The sequence below is a fragment of the Lampris incognitus genome, chromosome 18 (genome assembly GCF_029633865.1).
Source record: "Lampris incognitus isolate fLamInc1 chromosome 18, fLamInc1.hap2, whole genome shotgun sequence".
Taxonomy (NCBI): domain Eukaryota; kingdom Metazoa; phylum Chordata; class Actinopteri; order Lampriformes; family Lampridae; genus Lampris; species Lampris incognitus.
The window spans coordinates 35,936,416-35,955,254 of record NC_079228.1 but is presented as its reverse complement, the minus strand read 5'-3'; the positions used below and the strand labels follow the sequence as shown (position 1 = coordinate 35,955,254).

At 44.9% G+C, this 18,839-nt stretch overlaps 1 protein-coding gene across 4 annotated transcripts; it reads left to right on the top strand.

Moving 5' to 3' along the window:
* Nucleotides 1–1,635: 1,635 nt before the first annotated feature.
* On the top strand, nt 1,636–18,533 carry gabpb2a (GA binding protein transcription factor subunit beta 2a). 4 transcript variants are annotated; one of them, XR_008811913.1, is made up of 9 exons: nt 1,636–1,724; nt 4,402–4,509; nt 6,194–6,361; nt 6,877–7,071; nt 9,667–9,802; nt 9,906–10,082; nt 15,059–15,177; nt 15,593–16,251; nt 16,918–18,533. XR_008811913.1 is itself a non-coding variant. In XM_056298094.1 (8 exons), exons 2-8 carry the CDS (start codon nt 4,402–4,404, stop codon nt 15,950–15,952), a joined length of 1,263 nt encoding a protein of 420 aa, XP_056154069.1. In that variant the 5' UTR covers nt 1,636–1,724; the 3' UTR covers nt 15,953–18,533. The 4 variants fall into 4 exon arrangements, 2 of the variants coding, with proteins under 2 accessions (XP_056154069.1, XP_056154070.1); XR_008811912.1 differs by having other exon boundaries at nt 15,593–17,058; nt 17,158–18,533; XM_056298094.1 differs by having other exon boundaries at nt 15,593–18,533.
* Nucleotides 18,534–18,839: the final 306 nt, after the last annotated feature.

Here is an 18,839-nt window from a genome sequence, read left to right as displayed (position 1 = left end):
AACATATTTTGTGCAGTAAATTGTGCAAGAGATCATCATTACCTGTCAAAAAGCAAGCTAACTAACATCCCATCCATTATGCATACCGCTTATCCTGCTCAGGGTTGTGGGGATGCTGGAGCCTATCCCAGCAGTCATGGGGCGGCGGGTAGGAGACACCCTGGACAGGCAGTCAGGCCACAGGGCCGAGCTACCCATGACAAGACTGAAAATGGGAATACTGCACTGATGAACAATACAGATGGAACAACTCCATCTATATTCATCAGTGCAGTATTCCCATTTTCTACACAATATAGATGGAACAATTCCATCTATATTGTTCATCAGTGCAGTATTCCCATTTTCTACACAATATAGATGGAACAATTCCATCTATATTGTTCATCAGTGCAGTATTCCCATTTTCTACACAATATAGATGGAATTGTTCCATCTATATTGTTCATCAGTGCAGTATTCCCATTTTCTACACAATATAGATGGAACAGTTCCATCTATATTGTTCATCAGTGCAGTATTCCCATTTTCTACACAATATAGATGGAACTGTTCCATCTATATTGTTCATCAGTGCAGTATTCCCATTTTCTACACAATATAGATGGAACAATTCCATCTATATTGTTCATCAGTGCAGTATTCCCATTTTCTACACACTGTAGATGGAATTGTTCCATCTATATTGTTCATCAGTGCAGTATTCCCATTTTCTACACAATATAGATGGAACAATTCCATCTATATTGTTCATCAGTGCAGTATTCCCATTTTCTACACAATATAGATGGAACAATTCCATCTATATTGTTCATCAGTGCAGTATTCCCATTTTCTACACAATATAGATGGAATTGTTCCATCTATATTGTTCATCAGTGCAGTATTCCCATTTTCTACACAATATAGATGGAACAATTCCATCTATATTGTTCATCAGTGCAGTATTCCCATTTTCAGGCTTTTGTCATGGCCTACTCATGATCAAATGAAAGGCATGCCAACATTAAACATATTTTAGCATACAATTAAATCGCTGCATTGTTTGCACGGACTCAAAATTCACAAAAAATTAGGGAATAAAAGTACACTTGCTCCAAGTCAGAATGTATTCTGGACATCCCACAGTCCACCTGGCCCCTGCTGCGACCCACTCGAGTCCCACTTCACCACATCACAAAGCAGCAAATACATGGGAACAGCATTAGGTGACAACTATATGCATTTAATACTTGTGGGGGTGGGGGGGTATTTTCAAAACACGGGTCATGAGAAAGTAAGTTTAGGGGGGCCGCTGAAGGACTGAACAGTCACTTGGGGGCTTCATAAAGTCGTAAAATAAACAAATCTCCCCCTTTGCAAAGGGCTTGGTAGACATGGAGCTGAAATCCCACGCCCGTCCCCCGCCACGCTGATCCAGAGTCGGCCGTGAGGTTTTCCGCTCTAAAGGGAAGACCCGGAGCGGCCGCCAGGCGCACCGACACGGGATCCGCGCCGGAGTTGGGCTCCTGATCCCGCCCACAGGGGAGGTTAAAACCGACGGCTTCCACCTCCGGTGTCGCGCAGAGCTGCCATCTTGGAACCCGATAAAACACCAAAAAAAAAAAAAAAAATTTTTTCCCCCCACCACCACCATCACCACCACCACCTTCACATACCCGATCCCCCCCCCGGTAGAGACACACAGAGCGGGACACGTCGCTGACCGGCGCCCGGACAGAAAGGTGGGGTCCGTTTCTATTCTACGCGCTAACGCTCTCTTCACCCCCCCCACCACACACAAGCTAACGGCTAACACGCTAACCCGCTAAAACACTAGAAGCCCGAGTCTGTGCGGCCTTGGTGGCTCCCATAGCCCCCGAAGTAAAGTGCCCAGTCCTCCCGCCTTTACGCAACGATGCGTCCGGTCCCTCGCCGAGCTCAACTTTCTCAACCGCGCCTTCGACTTTAGACGGCGTTGTTTCGCTAGCTAGCCCGCTAACAGTTAGCTTAGCCGTTCGCGGAGGGCTGCGTTCTGTGTCGGAAGGCTCGGCGGGGGCACGGTGAGTGATTTGTCCGCGGTCCTCGTCTGCAGATTATTCCCGAATTCCGATTAAATCAGAAGGGCAAACTTAACGCCGCCCGAGGGAAGCGCCCAAACGAGACCCGCTATCGACGCCCCCCAACCCCCCGACGGCAGTTCGGCGAAGCGGTGCTCCGCGGCTCACCGGATGTGGAAGTACCGTCGGGTGTAAAAAATAGGAAATTTCCCCTCCTGACTTCCCCCGGAAAACCAACAACTTAATATCAAACGGTTTCCTGTCCGTGCGCCGCAAACGTTCTGCGGGCATCCGCGCAAGAAATGCGGCGGGAGCGTTTTTCGGAACGAGGCGAACGGACGCGGCGCATGGCGGACGCGCGTAAAATGGCCCCTCTCGGCTTTCGCCGCGGCAAAGAACGGCGGCTGGACTCGTCCCGCGGCGACTCTTGCGAAAAAGCCCCACCGCGGTAGAGGAGGACGAGGACCGGGGAGGAACTCCCGCAAAGTCGCGGCGTCCGACCGGGATAACGACGCCGAGATGTTTAAAGTGGCATTGCGGCCATGGTCGACGGGACTTTCAGCCCGCTTCGCGGTGTCGTTTTCCCGGCGCGTCGTGATCGTCGGCGGATCGATAAGTGAGTTATCGGCCGTCGGGGGGATGGTGGTGTAACGTGCGTGGATAAGAAGACACGCTGGCCGCTTGGCTGGCGGGTCTGACCCCTTTAGTCGAGCGGTTAGCGATGCCTCCTGCGGTGCGGGGCGATACGGGTTCGCTTCCCGGCCGCGGCAGTTCCTGCGGTTGCGTTGCCCCCCCCCCCCCCCGAATTCGCTACATCGACGCAGCTTAGGTTGATACAAAGTAACAACGCGGCTCCGGTTTTTGCTTCATCCAGCGCAACGACGTTTGGACGCTGTGCTGGCCGATCTCCGGGTCGTAGGGATCGAGGCTGCTCGCGGGCTGTGACGACATCGGTCGATCCGACTCGTTGTCGATTAGCGCGAAGCCGTCCGCTATTCGGCTGCTGGGTGACACCGAGGGGAGCCGTCGGAGTCGGGGCTGTGTGTCGCGGCGTGTTTGCGGACGGGGTGGGTTGGGGGGGGGGGTTACACTCTTTGTTAACCTCTATTCGCAACCGTGTGGTTGATCCAGTTGTGTTCTAAACCGCTTTCAGCTGTTCCCGATCGCTCGTTTCAGACTTGGGAGAGCTTTGCTGACTTAGACTTAAAAGTGGAACAGAAAGGGTATTCACGTCATCACGACGCTAGCTGGAATACATCATGGTTCCTGTTAAAAAGCCCCAAATTTTGCCTTTATTTTGAATCGTTTATTTCAGTGTTTCTCAACCGGGGGTCCGCGGACCCCTAGTGGTCCGTGGTGTAATTGCAAGGGGTCCGTGAAAATAAAATATCTTTTAAAAAAAAAAAGATCCTATGACATTTATAGAAATAGGATTATTTTACTCAAATGTGACTGAGACCTTTATCTACCTAAACTATAAAGGGTAGCAGGACTTTTTTCTCTAATTACATCTGTTTCACAAGTGTAATTTATTGTATTTTGATAAGAGATCTCGCTCCCGTTTGCATTGTTAAAAGTTCCTGCATAAGAATTCTGTTTTGTTAACTATATCTTAAGTTACAACTGAAAGCTCTTATCTTTGCCCCAAAGAGTGAATAAATGCTATAATGCAATTTAAAATGCAGTTTCTACTGTTTCTATCAAATTGCAACCCCCCTCCCCCAAGATCAGGTGGAGGGGTCCTCAGGGTAGATCAAAAATACGCAGGGGGTCCAGGACCCCAAAAAGGTTGAGAACCACTGGTTTATTTCAAGTGAAGCTTTTCACTGCCGACTGTGATGTTTAGAAGAATAGTAAGTCGCTGTATTTCAGAGAAGGCAGCTTGCTTGATGCGCGCTGAATAATCCAGGTAAGGAAGATCAAAGAAGGTTAACCCAGTTCATCTGGACACAATGTGTATTGACAGACACGTGTCATCGCTCATGTGAGTGACCTCTTCAGTCTAAACGGAACATCAAACAACTGGTCGTTGTTTCCGGTCGTTATGCAGCTGTATTGTTTGTAAGGGTGGGGCTACCTGCAGTCTGAGGGAACTGAAGAGGTCACTTAGTTGAGTGATGCTAAACGTTGTGTCCAGATGAGCTGATTCAGCCTGCTTTGATTTTCTTACCTGGATTATTAAGCATGCATAAAGTCACTGTATTTCTTTTTTCTTTTTTTTTTTGTTTGTTGCTGACATTTAAAATCCAGCACGTGTAATAAAATTATTTTTTAGCCAGTTACAAAGTTTCTGTTCATGTAGTTTTTCTGTCTGTGCTCCTGTATATCGTGGTTTTTCTCTTATTATATTCTGTCTGTCCAGATGTCTCTGGTGGACCTTGGGAAGCGGCTGTTGGAGGCTGCTCGTAAAGGTCAAGATGACGAGGTCAGGAACCTGATGGCCAATGGAGCTCCGTTCACAACCGACTGGGTAAAGAACACTGACCATCGTACCGTTGTTTATAACAGGAATGACTTACAGCCTTGTCCATGTATTTGGTTGCCCCCAGTTTCTGGACACTGTTGCTCCTTTTAACTACCCATGTACAACACATGTACTTCTTCTTTTCATGTAAAGTAAACTTAATTCACAATACTTTTAACTAACAAGTTCCTAAGTGTTTTACAAAGACCTAGAAAAAACGAGCCAATAAACAAACAAAAATAAAAGAAATAAAGTTTAATCTCACTCTATATTCTGAACAAGTGACACAAATGATTAATGTCATGAGCAACAACAATATAATACTGTCAGTACTAGGGCCGCACGATATTGGGAAAAACTCACATTGCGTTTTTTTTCTCCCCCTGCACTTTATATTGCGATATGAAAAATACAACCATTTTCACCAGATGACTTGAATAACTGTTTGGAAAGAATGACTCATTCGAGAATAATTGGGGTGATTCTGTAGGGGAGTTGTTGGGAAATTGTGAATGGAGAGAGGTACCCTTTTTCCACCATTTGTACGGGAAGAGGAGGAGATGGAGCCAGACAGATGATGACGCGAAGTGACGGCTGAGAGTAGTTGTGTGCGGGTCAGCTCTGACGTCACCCGAATCCGCATGTACACATAAATCGTCCACCTGCCACCCACCCGCACAAATTATTTTCTCCGATTTAGAGACCCGCACCCGATCACACCTTACCATTATTTCTCAGTAGGATGTATGTAAGGTAACATGTTACACCATGTCTGAGGGGCCAGTTTTGTGGCTACCATATACATACAGCGCTTTGCAGCTGTTGCATATGGCACACCCAGCACTGGACTCGTCCCACACGGAATTTTCCTACCCGTCCTTTTTTTCCTTTTAGTTCTACTTTTTTTAATTTTCTCTCAGTTCTTTTTTTGTTTTTGTTGCCTCCATTGCTGCTTAAGACAAATGAATGCTGCAGTTTGTGCAATGAGTCTAGTCTGCTAATAATTTGTGCCTGATGAAAAGTGAAGGTTAAAATATGTCCACATTTTTGAGAATGTAATTAATATTTTCCTTATTATGTATTGTTTCACCCACTAGCAACCCATCAGCTATTAATCAGAATGTTAAGTTTTCTGACTCAGCCTGCCCGATCCAGGGATTAACCGCGGTGCCCGTGGCTGTAACTGCGAGCTGCGCATCACTAGCTGAGAAGCAGACAAACATGTCGACGTGTCATTTGTCCAAACGGAGTGAAATGGTGGTAAATTATGTTGTATCAGACAGACTTCTCTTTGATATTAGTCATGGAAAATGAGAACCGTGCGGGTTTTCCTTTGTATCAAGCAGCAAAAAGTTGTGTTTGAGTTAATTTGCCTTACTTCACATTGCACGTCTTGCGATGTGACTGCTGCACATGTGCACATCGCAATGATGAAGCTGAAATGATATATCATGCAGTCCTAGTCAGTTCCAGACAGTCTTTCAGTACTGACCACGACAACTTCACTGACCATGTTCAGCAATAATTTTTTTTTTTTTAAAAACAACACAGTTGTGTCGGCATTTTCTAGATGAATCTTCACCCCAGTTGGATTTGCCACCTCTCCACCCCACAAATCAAATATCTGAACTGTTGTAGGCTAGCGGAAGCCATGTGTTAACATAACACCCTCTCCCCCCCCCCCCCTCAGCTGGGCACGTCCCCGCTCCACCTGGCCGCCCAGCACGGCCATTACTCCACTGCTGATGTGCTGCTTCGAGCTGGAGTCAGCAGGGATGCCCGCACCAAGGTGGACAGGACCCCGCTGCACATGGCTGCAGCCGAGGGACACACGGTCATCGTGGAGCTGCTGGTCAGGGTAAGAGGTCTCGGCTTCCTCGTCAAAGTGAAACATTGTAGGTTTGTAACTCGCCAAGAGAGACCTTGAATTCAAGAGGTAAACGAAGCTTGGACATGAACAAGAATATTGCATCCATAAATCTGTGCAGCAGAGCACATTTGCCAGCTGTTGTCCGTCCTGGGCTCACAGGAAGTTGTTCCTGGTGTTGTCAGGCTGGTCTGGGTCTGACACGTGTTTGAATCATCATTGGTTTTGTAATGCTTACATACATGGACACACAGACACACAAACACATACAGTGTTCAACTAACTGGAAAAATGTTATCTACTGTTACAAAATCCTAACCCTAATTCACCACATGGCTTCATTGTAATAACCCCTTAAACTCTCTGTTTGTCTGTCTGTCTGTCTGTCTGTCTGTCTGTCTGTCTGTCTGTCTGTCTGTCTGTCTGTCTGTCTGTCTGTCTGTCTGTCTGTCTGTCTGTCTGTCTGTCTGTCTGTCTGTCTGTCTGTCTGTCTGTCTGTGCTTCAGAGTGGGGCGGACATCAATGCCAAAGACATGTTGAAGATGACAGCGTTGCACTGGGCGGCGCAGCATGGCCACCACCGGGTGGCGGAGACTCTGGTGAAGCACGGAGCCGATGTGCACGCGCTCAGCAAGTTCGACAAGACGCCGTTCGACATCGCCGTGGACATCCAACACACAGAGCTGATGCTGCTGCTTCAGGTGAGGGAAGGAAGGAAAGAAGGAAGGAAGCAGGTACAGGGAAAATATTAACATTAGTGAGGTTCACGTCTTCATTACTGGTTGTTCTGTTAAGTCTGGCAAATTTTACCCGGTGAGAGCTAGGGCTGAACCATTAATCGAATTCAAACCGAAATCGCGATGTAATAGAACGCAATTTTCAAATCACAAAAGCTGCCATGAAAATTAAAGTGTTTTTTTTTAATGTTGCACAATCTTACCAATCAGAGGGTTGGAAACACGTGGCCATGTGGGGTTCACATATACACACGCTACCTACCCTACGCTCATGTGACACGCGAGTGAGAGCGGTAAATGAAGAAAACAACTTGTCTCGCTACGCTTTGATTCTAGCAGTAACGTTACTATCTCGTGAACACGGCCTCGGCAGAATCGAACACTGAAGAGGTGACTTTAGTGTCAGAGAGGAGCAGTACGTCAGTGGTCCGGACCTGTTTTGGATTTAGGAAAGATCAGAATTGGAAACATTTGTCATTTCATTTCATACACTTGCACATATGAAATGAAACGCAACATCGCTTCCCCCCCAGTCCACAGCAGGGCAACACAAAGACAAAAACTGCAAGAACACACATATCCAAACTAAACACATATATCCAAACTAACACATATATCCAAACTAACATATATCCAAACTAACACACATATCCAAACTAAACACATATATCCAAACTAACACATATATCCATACTAACACATATATCCAAACTAACACATACTATATCCATACTAACACATATATCCAAACTAACATATATCCAAACTAACACATATATCCATACTAACACATATATCCATACTAACACATATCCAAACTAAACACATATATCCAAACTAACACATATATCCAAACTAACATATATCCAAACTAACACACATATCCAAACTAAACACATATATCCAAACTAACACATATATCCATACTAACACATATATCCAAACTAACACATACTATATCCATACTAACACATATATCCAAACTAACATATATCCAAACTAACACATATATCCATACTAACACATATATCCATACTAACACACATCCAAACTAACACATATATTCAAACTAAAAAAAAAAAAGAAAGGGAAAAAAAATCCCTGTCCAGGAGAACGAACGCCAGCCGGGATGACTGTCGGACCTGCTGGTTTGCACGGGCTAGCAGGTAGCTTAGCCTGCCCCGCTTGCCGTCCTCGGTGTGTCCTCTTTGGGTGCAGCTCCAGTCAGGGCCATGGTCCTTGGTTCCACAGGACGCAGCAGACCAAGCTCCCTCAGCCAATCCAACGCTAGCTGTCCCAGCCAAACACCTTCGACACGCCTCCCCGCACTCCACATGACGACGCTAAAAACACAGTCAAGCCTAGGCGAGGCCGCCGCCACATCGCCCTCGGTGTTATCGGAACTGCTGGTCTGCATGGGCTAGCAGTTAGCTTAGCTTCCCCCGCTTCCGCGTCCTGTCAGACTGCCCTCGGTGTTACCTCTTCGGGCACAGCTCGTGGCAGGGCCGTGGCCCCCGGGCCCACAGGACGCAGCAGACCAAGCTCTCCCAGCCGATCCAGCACCAGCTCTCCCAGCCATCAAGGGAAGATGCTGCACAGATTCAGGTATTGTGCAGAACGTGCCTTGATACCGTAACTACAACACGGGGAAACACTACAAATCTTTTCCAGCATTTAAGAAAGCATCACAAGGCCATGTATGACAGTTGCATGGCTAAAAACCTGACCACCAGTGTGTCAGGTAGGCTGAATACCAACCGGCAGGGATCACTGACCGAAATGTTTGAGAGTATATTTCCATGTGAACGAGATTCAAAACGGCACTGTGAAATTACTCAGGCGATAGCGGCGTTCATAGGGAATGTGATGCCCCTCAGCACGCTGACCAAGGCCGGGTTTACGGCCTTGGTAAAGACATTGGATAAACGGCACAGCATACCATCCTGCACATATTTTAGCCAGGTTGCCATACTGGAGCTATATTAAACATGCTGGCAGAGAGTCACAGTTGAACTAAATCAGCAGCAGACGATGCTATGTTGAATTGGTGCGGTTTTGCTGCGTTTTTAGTAGGAGTTTTTGTTAGGAAATTATTAGTTAGATGGACGGAGCTCAACTTTTAGGCTGTTGCCTCGAACATGACATCACCGTTTAATTGACCACTGTTGAATTGGGATGTATGTGCAAGAAAATATACAGAGGTTTTTTTCTAACCCAGTGATATGAGTGCTGGAAACTTTCATGTGGTTCTGTTCTGCAGCTCTGGTAGACACACATTTAGTCATTAATTCACTAAAACGTTAAAAGGATTTATCATGTCTGTGTTGTTTCTGGTCATTCTTTTATTCTGTCTGCGGCCCATTTGGTCAAAAAGCATTTGACCTGCTTCTTTATCAGCCTGTATGATGATCAATCTTGTTCTCTCTTTCTGCTAAGCTCTTCCTCCTCTGTCGCCAGCTAGCAAGCGCTTGCACTGCACCTGCAATTCGTTTTAATGACGTGTGTGTGTGTGTGTGTGTGTGTGTGTGTGTGTGTGTGTTTGTGCGTGTGTGGAGACAGGAAGGCATGCAGAACCAGGTGAATATGAATGTGGAATCCAGTCACAGCCCCCAGCCTCAGTTTATCATCCAGGGAATCCCCGGGATTCAGGGCGGGATGGTCAACCTGGCAGACCTGCTTAACAAGGCCAACGCAGGTAAACACACACACACACTTACAAAAAAACACATGCACAACCTGAGCACAGAGTTGATTTCATTCACTTGGGTGTTTGTAAACGTGTGTGTGGTGTGTGTCAGGTGACTCGGAGGAAGCCATCGCAGCCAGCACCCTAGACTCCAATATCCAGCATGCCGCAGTTGTCAACGAGGGGGGTCAGAGGGTCATCACCATAGTTACAGATCAGCACGGCAACCTGCAGACCACAGGTGGCATGGGACAGCCATTCTTTGTTACTATGCAACATGGACAGCAGAGTAAGACGGCCATTGCAAACACACGCATACACACAAAAGTGCATACATATATGCATAAAAGTACATATGTGCATCACTTGCACACCATGTTACAAATGGTTTCATATCTTTACACTAATACATTGGTTCTCAACCTGGGGGTCGGGACCTGATGGGGGTTGTGAGATAATTTCCGGGTTCGCCAGATGGTTGTGGAGAAAACAAACACGAAACCGTCCAGACCCACAGCGCACCTGATGCGAAAAATAAGTGTACTGTCTCTCTAATTGCTGTGTTGTCACAGTGTAAAAGGCGATGCACTCTGTGCTGGACCTCCGTATACTTCAACACTTCTTTGAGAGAGCAACGTTAAGAGACAGTGCAGTGCTAAATAGCTGTACGTTTAGTAGATAATCATTCTTCATATCAGGATCAACATGAAAAAACATTGACTGTTAGAGTAATCAAACATAAATCACTATCACCTTTAAAAACGCATTCAATTTATTGTCATGTGATTCACATGAAAACACACATCAGCAATAACAGCTTCTGTGCACATAATAGGGATGCATTTTAAGCGTCAGCTTCTTAAGAGGACCCTGGAATCCAGTGGTCTCGGTGGCCGTTGTGCGTGGAGGAACGGTTGTCGAGAAAATCGAAGGACTGCGAGGACAATAGCAGACTAATAGACGGCGCAGTCCAGAACGACAAGGTTAATCTATAGTTGATATATTAAAGACTTAACATTTAGTAGGACGCGCGAGTTGCGGCAATCAAAGGCTACCCTGCCGATATTTCACAGCGTACAAACGATTAAAAACGTTCCTCGCCAGCTAACCTGTAAACAAAGCACAACAGATGTCACGGTGATGCCGGTCAGTTTAACTGCATGCTAACATTAGCGTGCTAACAGTGCTACAAGCCCGGACAATACCCGTGACGTTAGCTGCGTCAACCATGGGTAGTTGCGGCTAGGGACTGAAGAAAATAGCAACTAGCCTCCGACAAGGCCTCAGTGGATCTCTTCAGTGTTGAAAATCCATCCATCGCAACTTCAACAGTAGGTAAACATGTCCCGTAGCATTAGTAAAACAGTCGTCACTAATGACGAGGACTATGTCTGTATGGAAACTATGAGTGATCTGATGGAGCAGCAGAAATTGTTCTGTGTGGAAATGCTTAACAGACAAGAGGCGAACTTCATGTCCTTCACCAAGATGATCCTGGAATCTGCAACTAGCAGAACTGATGGAATCAATAAGCGGTTCAGGAGGTCAAATCTAGCCTTCAGTTCTCTCAAGCCCAAATTGATGACTTGAGAGAGATGGGACAAGAAAGTTGGCTCGTTTGAATCACAACTACAATGAAACAATGTAATTATTGACTGTCGGATACAGGACAGTGTCTAAGAGTCTTGGTCAGATACTGAACAGGAGGTCAGAGAGTTTTTGAACAGCAAACTGAAAGTTGATCCAAACTGTTGAAATCGAAAGAGCTCGCCTCGCTGGAAATGTGAAACAGCACTCTGGAAAAGCAGGACCAACTGTAGTAGAAATTACTGAGGCACAAAGACAAAAACTCATTCTTGCCAAGGCGAGAGCCAACCTCAAGAACACTACCATTCATGTAAACGAGGACTTCTCTGAATTGCTAAAGAGGAAGAGGGCAGACCTCATTCCAGCAATGAAACAAGCCAGGGAACAGGCAACTTATGCTGTCATCAACTATGACAGGCTGGTAGTTAAACCAGGAAAAAGCTTCAGCAGATGACAGCAACCACACAACATGAGTGAATCTGTGGCAGCAGGACCCCAACACATATGGTGACTACTTTTTAATGTGTTTTTCTCTCTCTACCAAAATACCATGACGTCATCTCCACCCAAGCAATCTGACACCATTTTACCAACATTTTCCTACATCGGTCTCTTGCTTACTACATGCGAACACTGGCCTATATGATCCAGCAAAGGGACCTTTAATAGACTATTTTCCCAATACCTTCCAACGATCAGTGAATTTCGGGACTCCTCAACATCGAACATTTTATATAATAATGACCCTTTGCTCAACTGAAACAAGATTCTTCTGGAATATCTGATTACTACCATGAGAATGAATTTAAATCCTCTATTGACCTCCAAAAAATGAAGAGTGACTTTTCCCTTCTTCATATTAATGTTTGCAGCCTGCCAAAAAGCTATGATTCTTTATGCCTGTTTGGCCAACCTCAACTTCTCTTTTAATGTAATAGGGCTACCTGATACCTGGTTGACTAAAGACAATGCTGCTTTGTGTGTTTTTTAACAACTATGAGCATATATATAAAGGCAGAGAAGACCAAATGGGTGGAGGTGTCTCCTCATAACTCAACCCTCGCCTGGTCTACAAAGAAAGATATGATATAGAAAAGTATTTTACTCTTTCTGCTGAGGCTGTGACTGTTGAAACCCGCCAGACCTTGCATGTGTCTATAGACCTCCTAGCTAAGTTTGTCTCTATTCAATACTAACCCAGCAAATGTTCTTGGTATTATGTCTAGAGAAGGTAAAAACTGTTATCTAATTTCAATATCAATATTGTAATCTATAAGACTAATCGTTTAATTAAGGACTTTATTGACACAATGTTCTCTCATTATTTTCATCCTATGATTACAGTACCAACCAGAGGGACAAAGACCTCTGCCACCCTCATAGACAATATATTTACAAATGTGTTGGGTAAGAACAAGAAATCAGCAGTTCTGTGTATGGATATTGCTGACGATTGCCCGATCTTTTTAGTAATATTCAAGGAACATGATAAGCCTACATTCATACTATATCCCGAATATAAGAGAACCTTCAGTGAATCAAATATAGCGAAGTTTGGATTAGTGGTCAGCGAGTATCCATGGTCAGACATGGATGTAGATCCACAAAAGGCGTTTACTTTGTTTTCAGACTGTATCTCCAGGCCTATGATCGGTGCTTTCCCCTTGTACTGGTGTCTCCCAGACCTTGTCATAAACTGACCAAATCGTGGATAACTTCAAACATCGTGAAATCCTTGAATACTAAACACAGACTGCACAAAAAAAACTATCTTTTCAGTCCCACTCCATTAATCTTGCCCAATTTAAAAATTTTGGAAGTAAATGAAACCGTTTTATCAGAGGAGCTAAAAAACATTACTACAGTGTAGAATTATCAGAACATAAGAATGATATGTCCTTTCTTTGGAGAAAACTTAATTGTTAAAAATAATGTACTTCTGAGTGATTTGTCAGAAAAATGTCAGAGTATTACACTGTTAAGCCTACTGTTACGGCTGTCTCATTAAAAGTATTGTTGTTATAACAGAAATAAGGCTGTTTTGTATCTCTTTGACTCTTCTTGGGTTCAGGTTGTAAAACGTTATAGACTTAGGCTGACAGCTGATGAAATGTGGAACTGTAGTTGGCCCCGCCCACTGTTTCTAGTGTATAGGAAGGGTTAAATGGAATGTGGAACTGGAGTTGGCTCCGCCCACTGCTTCTAGTGTATAGGAAGGGTTAAATGGAATGTGGAACTGGAGTTGGACCCGCCCACTGCTTCTAGTGTATAGGAAGGGTTAAATGGGATGTGGAACTGGAGTTGGCCCCGCCCACTGCTTCTAGTGTATAGGAAGGGTTAAATGGAATGTGGAACTGGAGTTGGACCCGCCCACTGCTTCTAGTGTATAGGAAGGGTTAAATGGGATGTGGAACTGGAGTTGGCCCCGCCCACTGCTTCTAGTGTATAGGAAGGGTTAAATGGAATGTGGAACTGGAGTTGGACCCGCCCACTGCTTCTAGTGTATAGGAAGGGTTAAATGGAATGTGGAACTGGAATTGGCTCCGCCCACTGCTTCTAGTGTATAGGAAGGGTTAAATGGAATGTGGAACTGGAATTTGCCCCGCCCACTGCTTCTAGTGTATAGGAAGGGTTAAATGTAGAGGACATATGTCCTTTGTTGGGTCAGTGGAGGGAGCCTGGTCTGCTGTGTCCGGTGGGCCCAAGGACCACGGCCCCTGCCTGGAGCCACGCCCGAAGAGGAAACACTGAGGGCGGTCTGACAGGATGCTGAAGTGGGGCAGGCTAAGTTAACTACTAGCCCATGCAGACCAGCAGTTCCAACAGTCATCCTGGCTGGCATTCGTTCCCTTGGACAGTGATTTTGTTTTTTGTTTTTTGTTTTTTTTTTTAGTTTGTGTAGATATTAGTTTGGATATGTGTGTTCTTGTAGTTGTTGGATATGTGTTTTTGCTTTTGTGTCGCACTGCTGTGGGCTGGAGGAAACGATATTTCGTTTCTTTTCATGTACCCTAGTATGTGAAATGACAGAGTGTTCCTGATTTCAGCATATGCGAGTACTGAGAAATAACAATAAAGAAATTAAAAATAAATATAAATTGTGAATTTGTCGGCACTGGTATGCTGTTTCTGCACTTCTGTTTCACAGCACTTTCTCAGGCATTGTCTCGGATTCGGAGCCTATTATAATGAGCATTTGTGTAGATCTATAATTGATCCGTGATGAGAAAAAATTGTCACAAGCTGTTATGTCACAAAAAGTGCATAGATAGGACCTCATTCAACCAAATCCCTCGGGGTTACAAACATGCATAAAACACACCAAACCTTTTGGAAAATGGTTTTTATTAACAAATAACAATACAAACAACAATACAGTAGAATAACAGAATCCTTAAAAATTAATATCTTTAATTAAACCGAATGACACATGTTGCACCGCTATGCCGTCTATCTCAACTGAGAACGAAGAAACTTATGGCTGAGTCCTTCCCGAGACATGTTCATTTCCCCGCCGAAGCGCTGAATATTGGTTGTTGATTGCTACTGAAGCTCTAGAGCCAAAACCTGGTATTCAGGGCAGCCCTGCTGAGTGTACTTAGTCACGACACCGTCATCACCATGGCGCACTGTTGTTGTTGGTACTTTTGACATGGTTGATTGGTTCTTTCCTTGCAGTGCTTGCAGTGCCAGCCAATGCCGTGACAGAGGAAGTGGTGGAGGAGGAGCCTCAGCCGCCCCCGACCAGGAAGAGGAAGCTGGAGGCAATCACCAATCACAACGACTTAGGAGACACAGTGGGTGCACCGATGTCATAGCACTAGCTGTTTAGTAGTAGTAGTAGTAGTAGTAATAGTAGTAGTAAGATGTTGTAGCAGACCTTATTTGTAAAGTTCAACTCTATATTGAAGGATTTTATTCTAATCAGTTGGGTTTCTAGAAAGACGGTGAACTACTTGGTTTAAAGTGTTAGGATATGCAGATCATCTGGCTCTTCCAATCAATCAATCAGACTATATCGGCACTTTCCAATATTAAAATACAGTTCACTTAACATGAGGTATAAAAAAACTAGAAAAATCAAATCACTATCTGAACATACTGATGTGCACAGATTTACATGTGCACACATATGGTGTTGTGGTAAAATACTTCTGTGACCAAAGTTTTACTTCACTTTAAGTTCTCTTTTCCTTCTCCCTCCATCATCAGGAGCTGCTCCAGAGGCAGCTGCTGGAGGCCAACCGGAAGGCTCAGGAGTACCGCAAGCAGCTCCTCCGCAAGGAGCAGGAGGCTGAGGAGTACCGCATCAAGCTGGAGGCCATGGCCCAGAGCCAGACCAACGGCACCGCCACCGCCACCGCCAACAACACTGACAGCGCCAGCCCAGAAGAGGTGGTGGGTGGAGAGGAGGAGGAGGAGGTGGAGGAAGAGGAGGTGGAGGCATCAGGAGAGGTGGAGGAGGACGGAGAGATGGTGGTCCTACAGGAAGGAGGGATCATAATGGAGGGAGAGGAAGGTCAGGTGACCTTAGTGGAGGCCGGAGGAGAGACGACAGAGGTCAGCTCCTAACAGAGAGGATGATGGTGGGAGTTGAGGAGGAGATTGGTGGACTGAGGTGATGAATGGACAAGCTTTCTGGCTTTCCCTCTGTTTAAGGGGAGCATGATGAAAGACTGGGACAAGTGTAAAGAAGTCATGTAAGACAGGACTGACTAAGAAAATAGGCTGATTTCACATTTGCACCGTTCTTTTTTCCCCGGTTGAGTTAATCTGTGTTTTATTAAGAAGGACCCAAAATGGCCTCCATGACATGGCAGCCACCATGGCAGGAAAACAAGACTAGAGGTGACTTTAAAGAGACTTAAGAGGTGGGTTTCATTTATGTGCAGTTTGGCATCACTTTTAGTTTCATACTGAATGCATACCAAGTACCACGGAAAGTAACCGTCACATTAAGGAAGATGGACGGATTATTGCGTTGGGAGAAGGATGAGAGAATTGGATGGGAGGATTGGAGGATGATGAAGGGAGGGATGTGGACTGACTGATTCAAAGGATGAATTTGGGGTTGAGTGAAAATCGATTGATATAGAAAAACAAACTGCAGAACTCAGGCATTTCAATGGACGACACATGGAGTCACATTGACTCCACAGTTGTCTCTGACTCAGTTTCCTCTCTGTTGTTCTGCCTCAAGTTTCATTTCGTTCCTGTTTGGTTCTGTAGCCTGTCTGCTCGGGGGCTTTGACTTCTGTTTGTTTTAAAGTCAATATCAGCAGTCCAAAGTCAAACAATCTCACTGTCAGCAATCCAAAGTCAACTAAAAGCCCCTTTGTTGGGTCGGCGAGATGTGACTGATGGCCCACACGACCTTCCATCTTTTTTTTTTTTCTTTCTGGAGGATAATACAAGGTGGCTCCCATGTCAGCAGCAGTGTTGTTCCAGTAAACAGGCTGAAGACATTCACATGGACACAAGAAGCTGTTAAACCTCTTTAGAGCTGTTTTAACACTTGATATTTTTGTGTTGTTCAGACCGCATCTCCGGCCAACACATCTCCAGAAACCACCTGTTATAAAACACTCGGCGACCACAGGAGCGAAGCGACTGAATGGTGTGTGTCACCTCCGGTCCCAGTCATTTGTGGCTGTTACTTTTGAAGGTGGCACTGAAAGGTCTGTGGTCGATATTCCCAAAGCAGAGTTATGATTTTTTTTTCTTCTTGTTTGAGGAAATCTGCTCCTTCCTTGAATTGTGGTTGTCTTTCTTTCCAGTTGTGCCCTCGGTCTTCACGCTTCCTTCCATGTTAGGTTTGGTTTTGGATCGTCTTCCTCCCTTGAAGGACCAGGCTTCTGTCGCTCCTCGGTCGTTTCCCGTCATGTCTCATCAACAGTGTGTTGTCTCGGTATGCAGACAGGCCCACCGGGTTCAGACGGCGTGTTCAATGCCTGATGTCCACCAGGATTTTAACCCAGGTTACCCAGGATAAACTCACAGGGTCGGACTGGTCTGTCTGGGCCTTATTTTACTATATATATAGTTCTCTGCGTCGTTGGTCCGTTTGACCCAGAGCAGAATATCGTTCTTGTTGCTTGTTTGTTTGTTTTCAAGCAAAATAAGTGTCTCATGTTGGCTCCTCACATCCTTCATTTGGTCTTTTACAAACTCATCAGTTGTTCTGGACTGGAGTTGGGACTCTGATGGCACAAGAACATAGATGTTGGCCCGGTTTCTCTCTGTTTCAGTTAGATCTGTCCTACAGGAAGGTAAATATCAGAGGGATGACTCCTCTATGTCTGGCCGTCAGCAGTCAACCGTCTTATCCAATCAGCATGTGATTCTTCAGAATCCATCCAATCCCCTCCGTGTGGTAACTTTGGCCCCGCCCCCTTGCCTGTCTTGTGCTCTTCCTCCCTTCATTGGGTGACCGTATCATTCGAGTTGAGTATAAGAGTTATTTTTATAAGCTCAGTGAAGACAACCTTTTTCTATGTACATACAAAGTTGTATTTTTTTAATTGTCTCTGAATGCTTCTGGGGTTGGGGATGGTAACGGCTGCCTGTACTGGTGTTCAGAAATATAAACATGTTGTTTTGGCAAACCGTTTTCTGTGTTGCTTTGCATCAGAACTCCACCATTAATAATAATAATAATAATAACTGTCACAGTCTCTATTGTTTGGTATTCTTCCCTTTATAAGGGGGAGTTATTGCTGAACTGTGCAAGCTCTATGGCGTTAAGACGAACAGACCAGACATCATCATCAAGAACAAGAAAGAAAAAAGCTGCCTACTCATCGACCTGTCCATCCCGACTGAAAGGAGCACCTCAGTAAAAGTAACAGAAAAACTGTCGAAATATAAAGACCTTGAAATCAAGATTGAGCAAATGTGGGGAATGAAAACCACAACAATAACAGTAGTGATAGGAGCCCTGGGACTTGTAAAAAAAAGGGATGGAGGAATATACCCAACGCACTACTTGGAACATCTCATATCCTAAGAAAGGCACTATCCATCAAAGAGACTTACCTCATTCCAACCCTAGGCCCAAGGAATGGACCCGCCCGCTTATTATGTTGTATCATGGCATGAAGTTAAAGGAAATTTGTATAATAATAATAATAAAAACAATCCGGATTCCTGAACTATTAAATCAGGTACAACTGTATTACATTTTAATTCAAGTTCAGAAACACAGAACTTCTCGTCAGGAGACAGGAACACAGTGATTTAGATAAACCAATCCCAACAACATCTGATCGTTACATCCGAGGATACTCGACCTGATGATGGTGATGACGAACAACACCTAGCGAGCTGTACAACTATACATGTCTAAAAATATAGAAATCATTTTCTGTACACGTGAAATATATAGCTACTGCTGTGTTCGCAAAGAATATATATGCTCGTTACACAAACTGAGCTAAATGTGGAACTCCTCTTAACTTCG

What these genes read in the sequence shown, in the direction of transcription:
- gabpb2a (XM_056298094.1), top strand. Translation starts at nt 4,402, where the DNA reads ATGTCTCTGGTGGACCTTGGGAAGCGGCTGTTGGAGGCTGCTCGTAAA. An exon ending in GCTTAACAAGGCCAACGCAG is followed by an intron (nt 9,803 to 9,905) that starts GTAAACACACAC and finishes GGTGTGTGTCAG; the next exon opens with GTGACTCGGAGGAAGCCATC. An exon ending in ACAACGACTTAGGAGACACA is followed by an intron (nt 15,178 to 15,592) that starts GTGGGTGCACCG and finishes CTCCATCATCAG; the next exon opens with GAGCTGCTCCAGAGGCAGCT.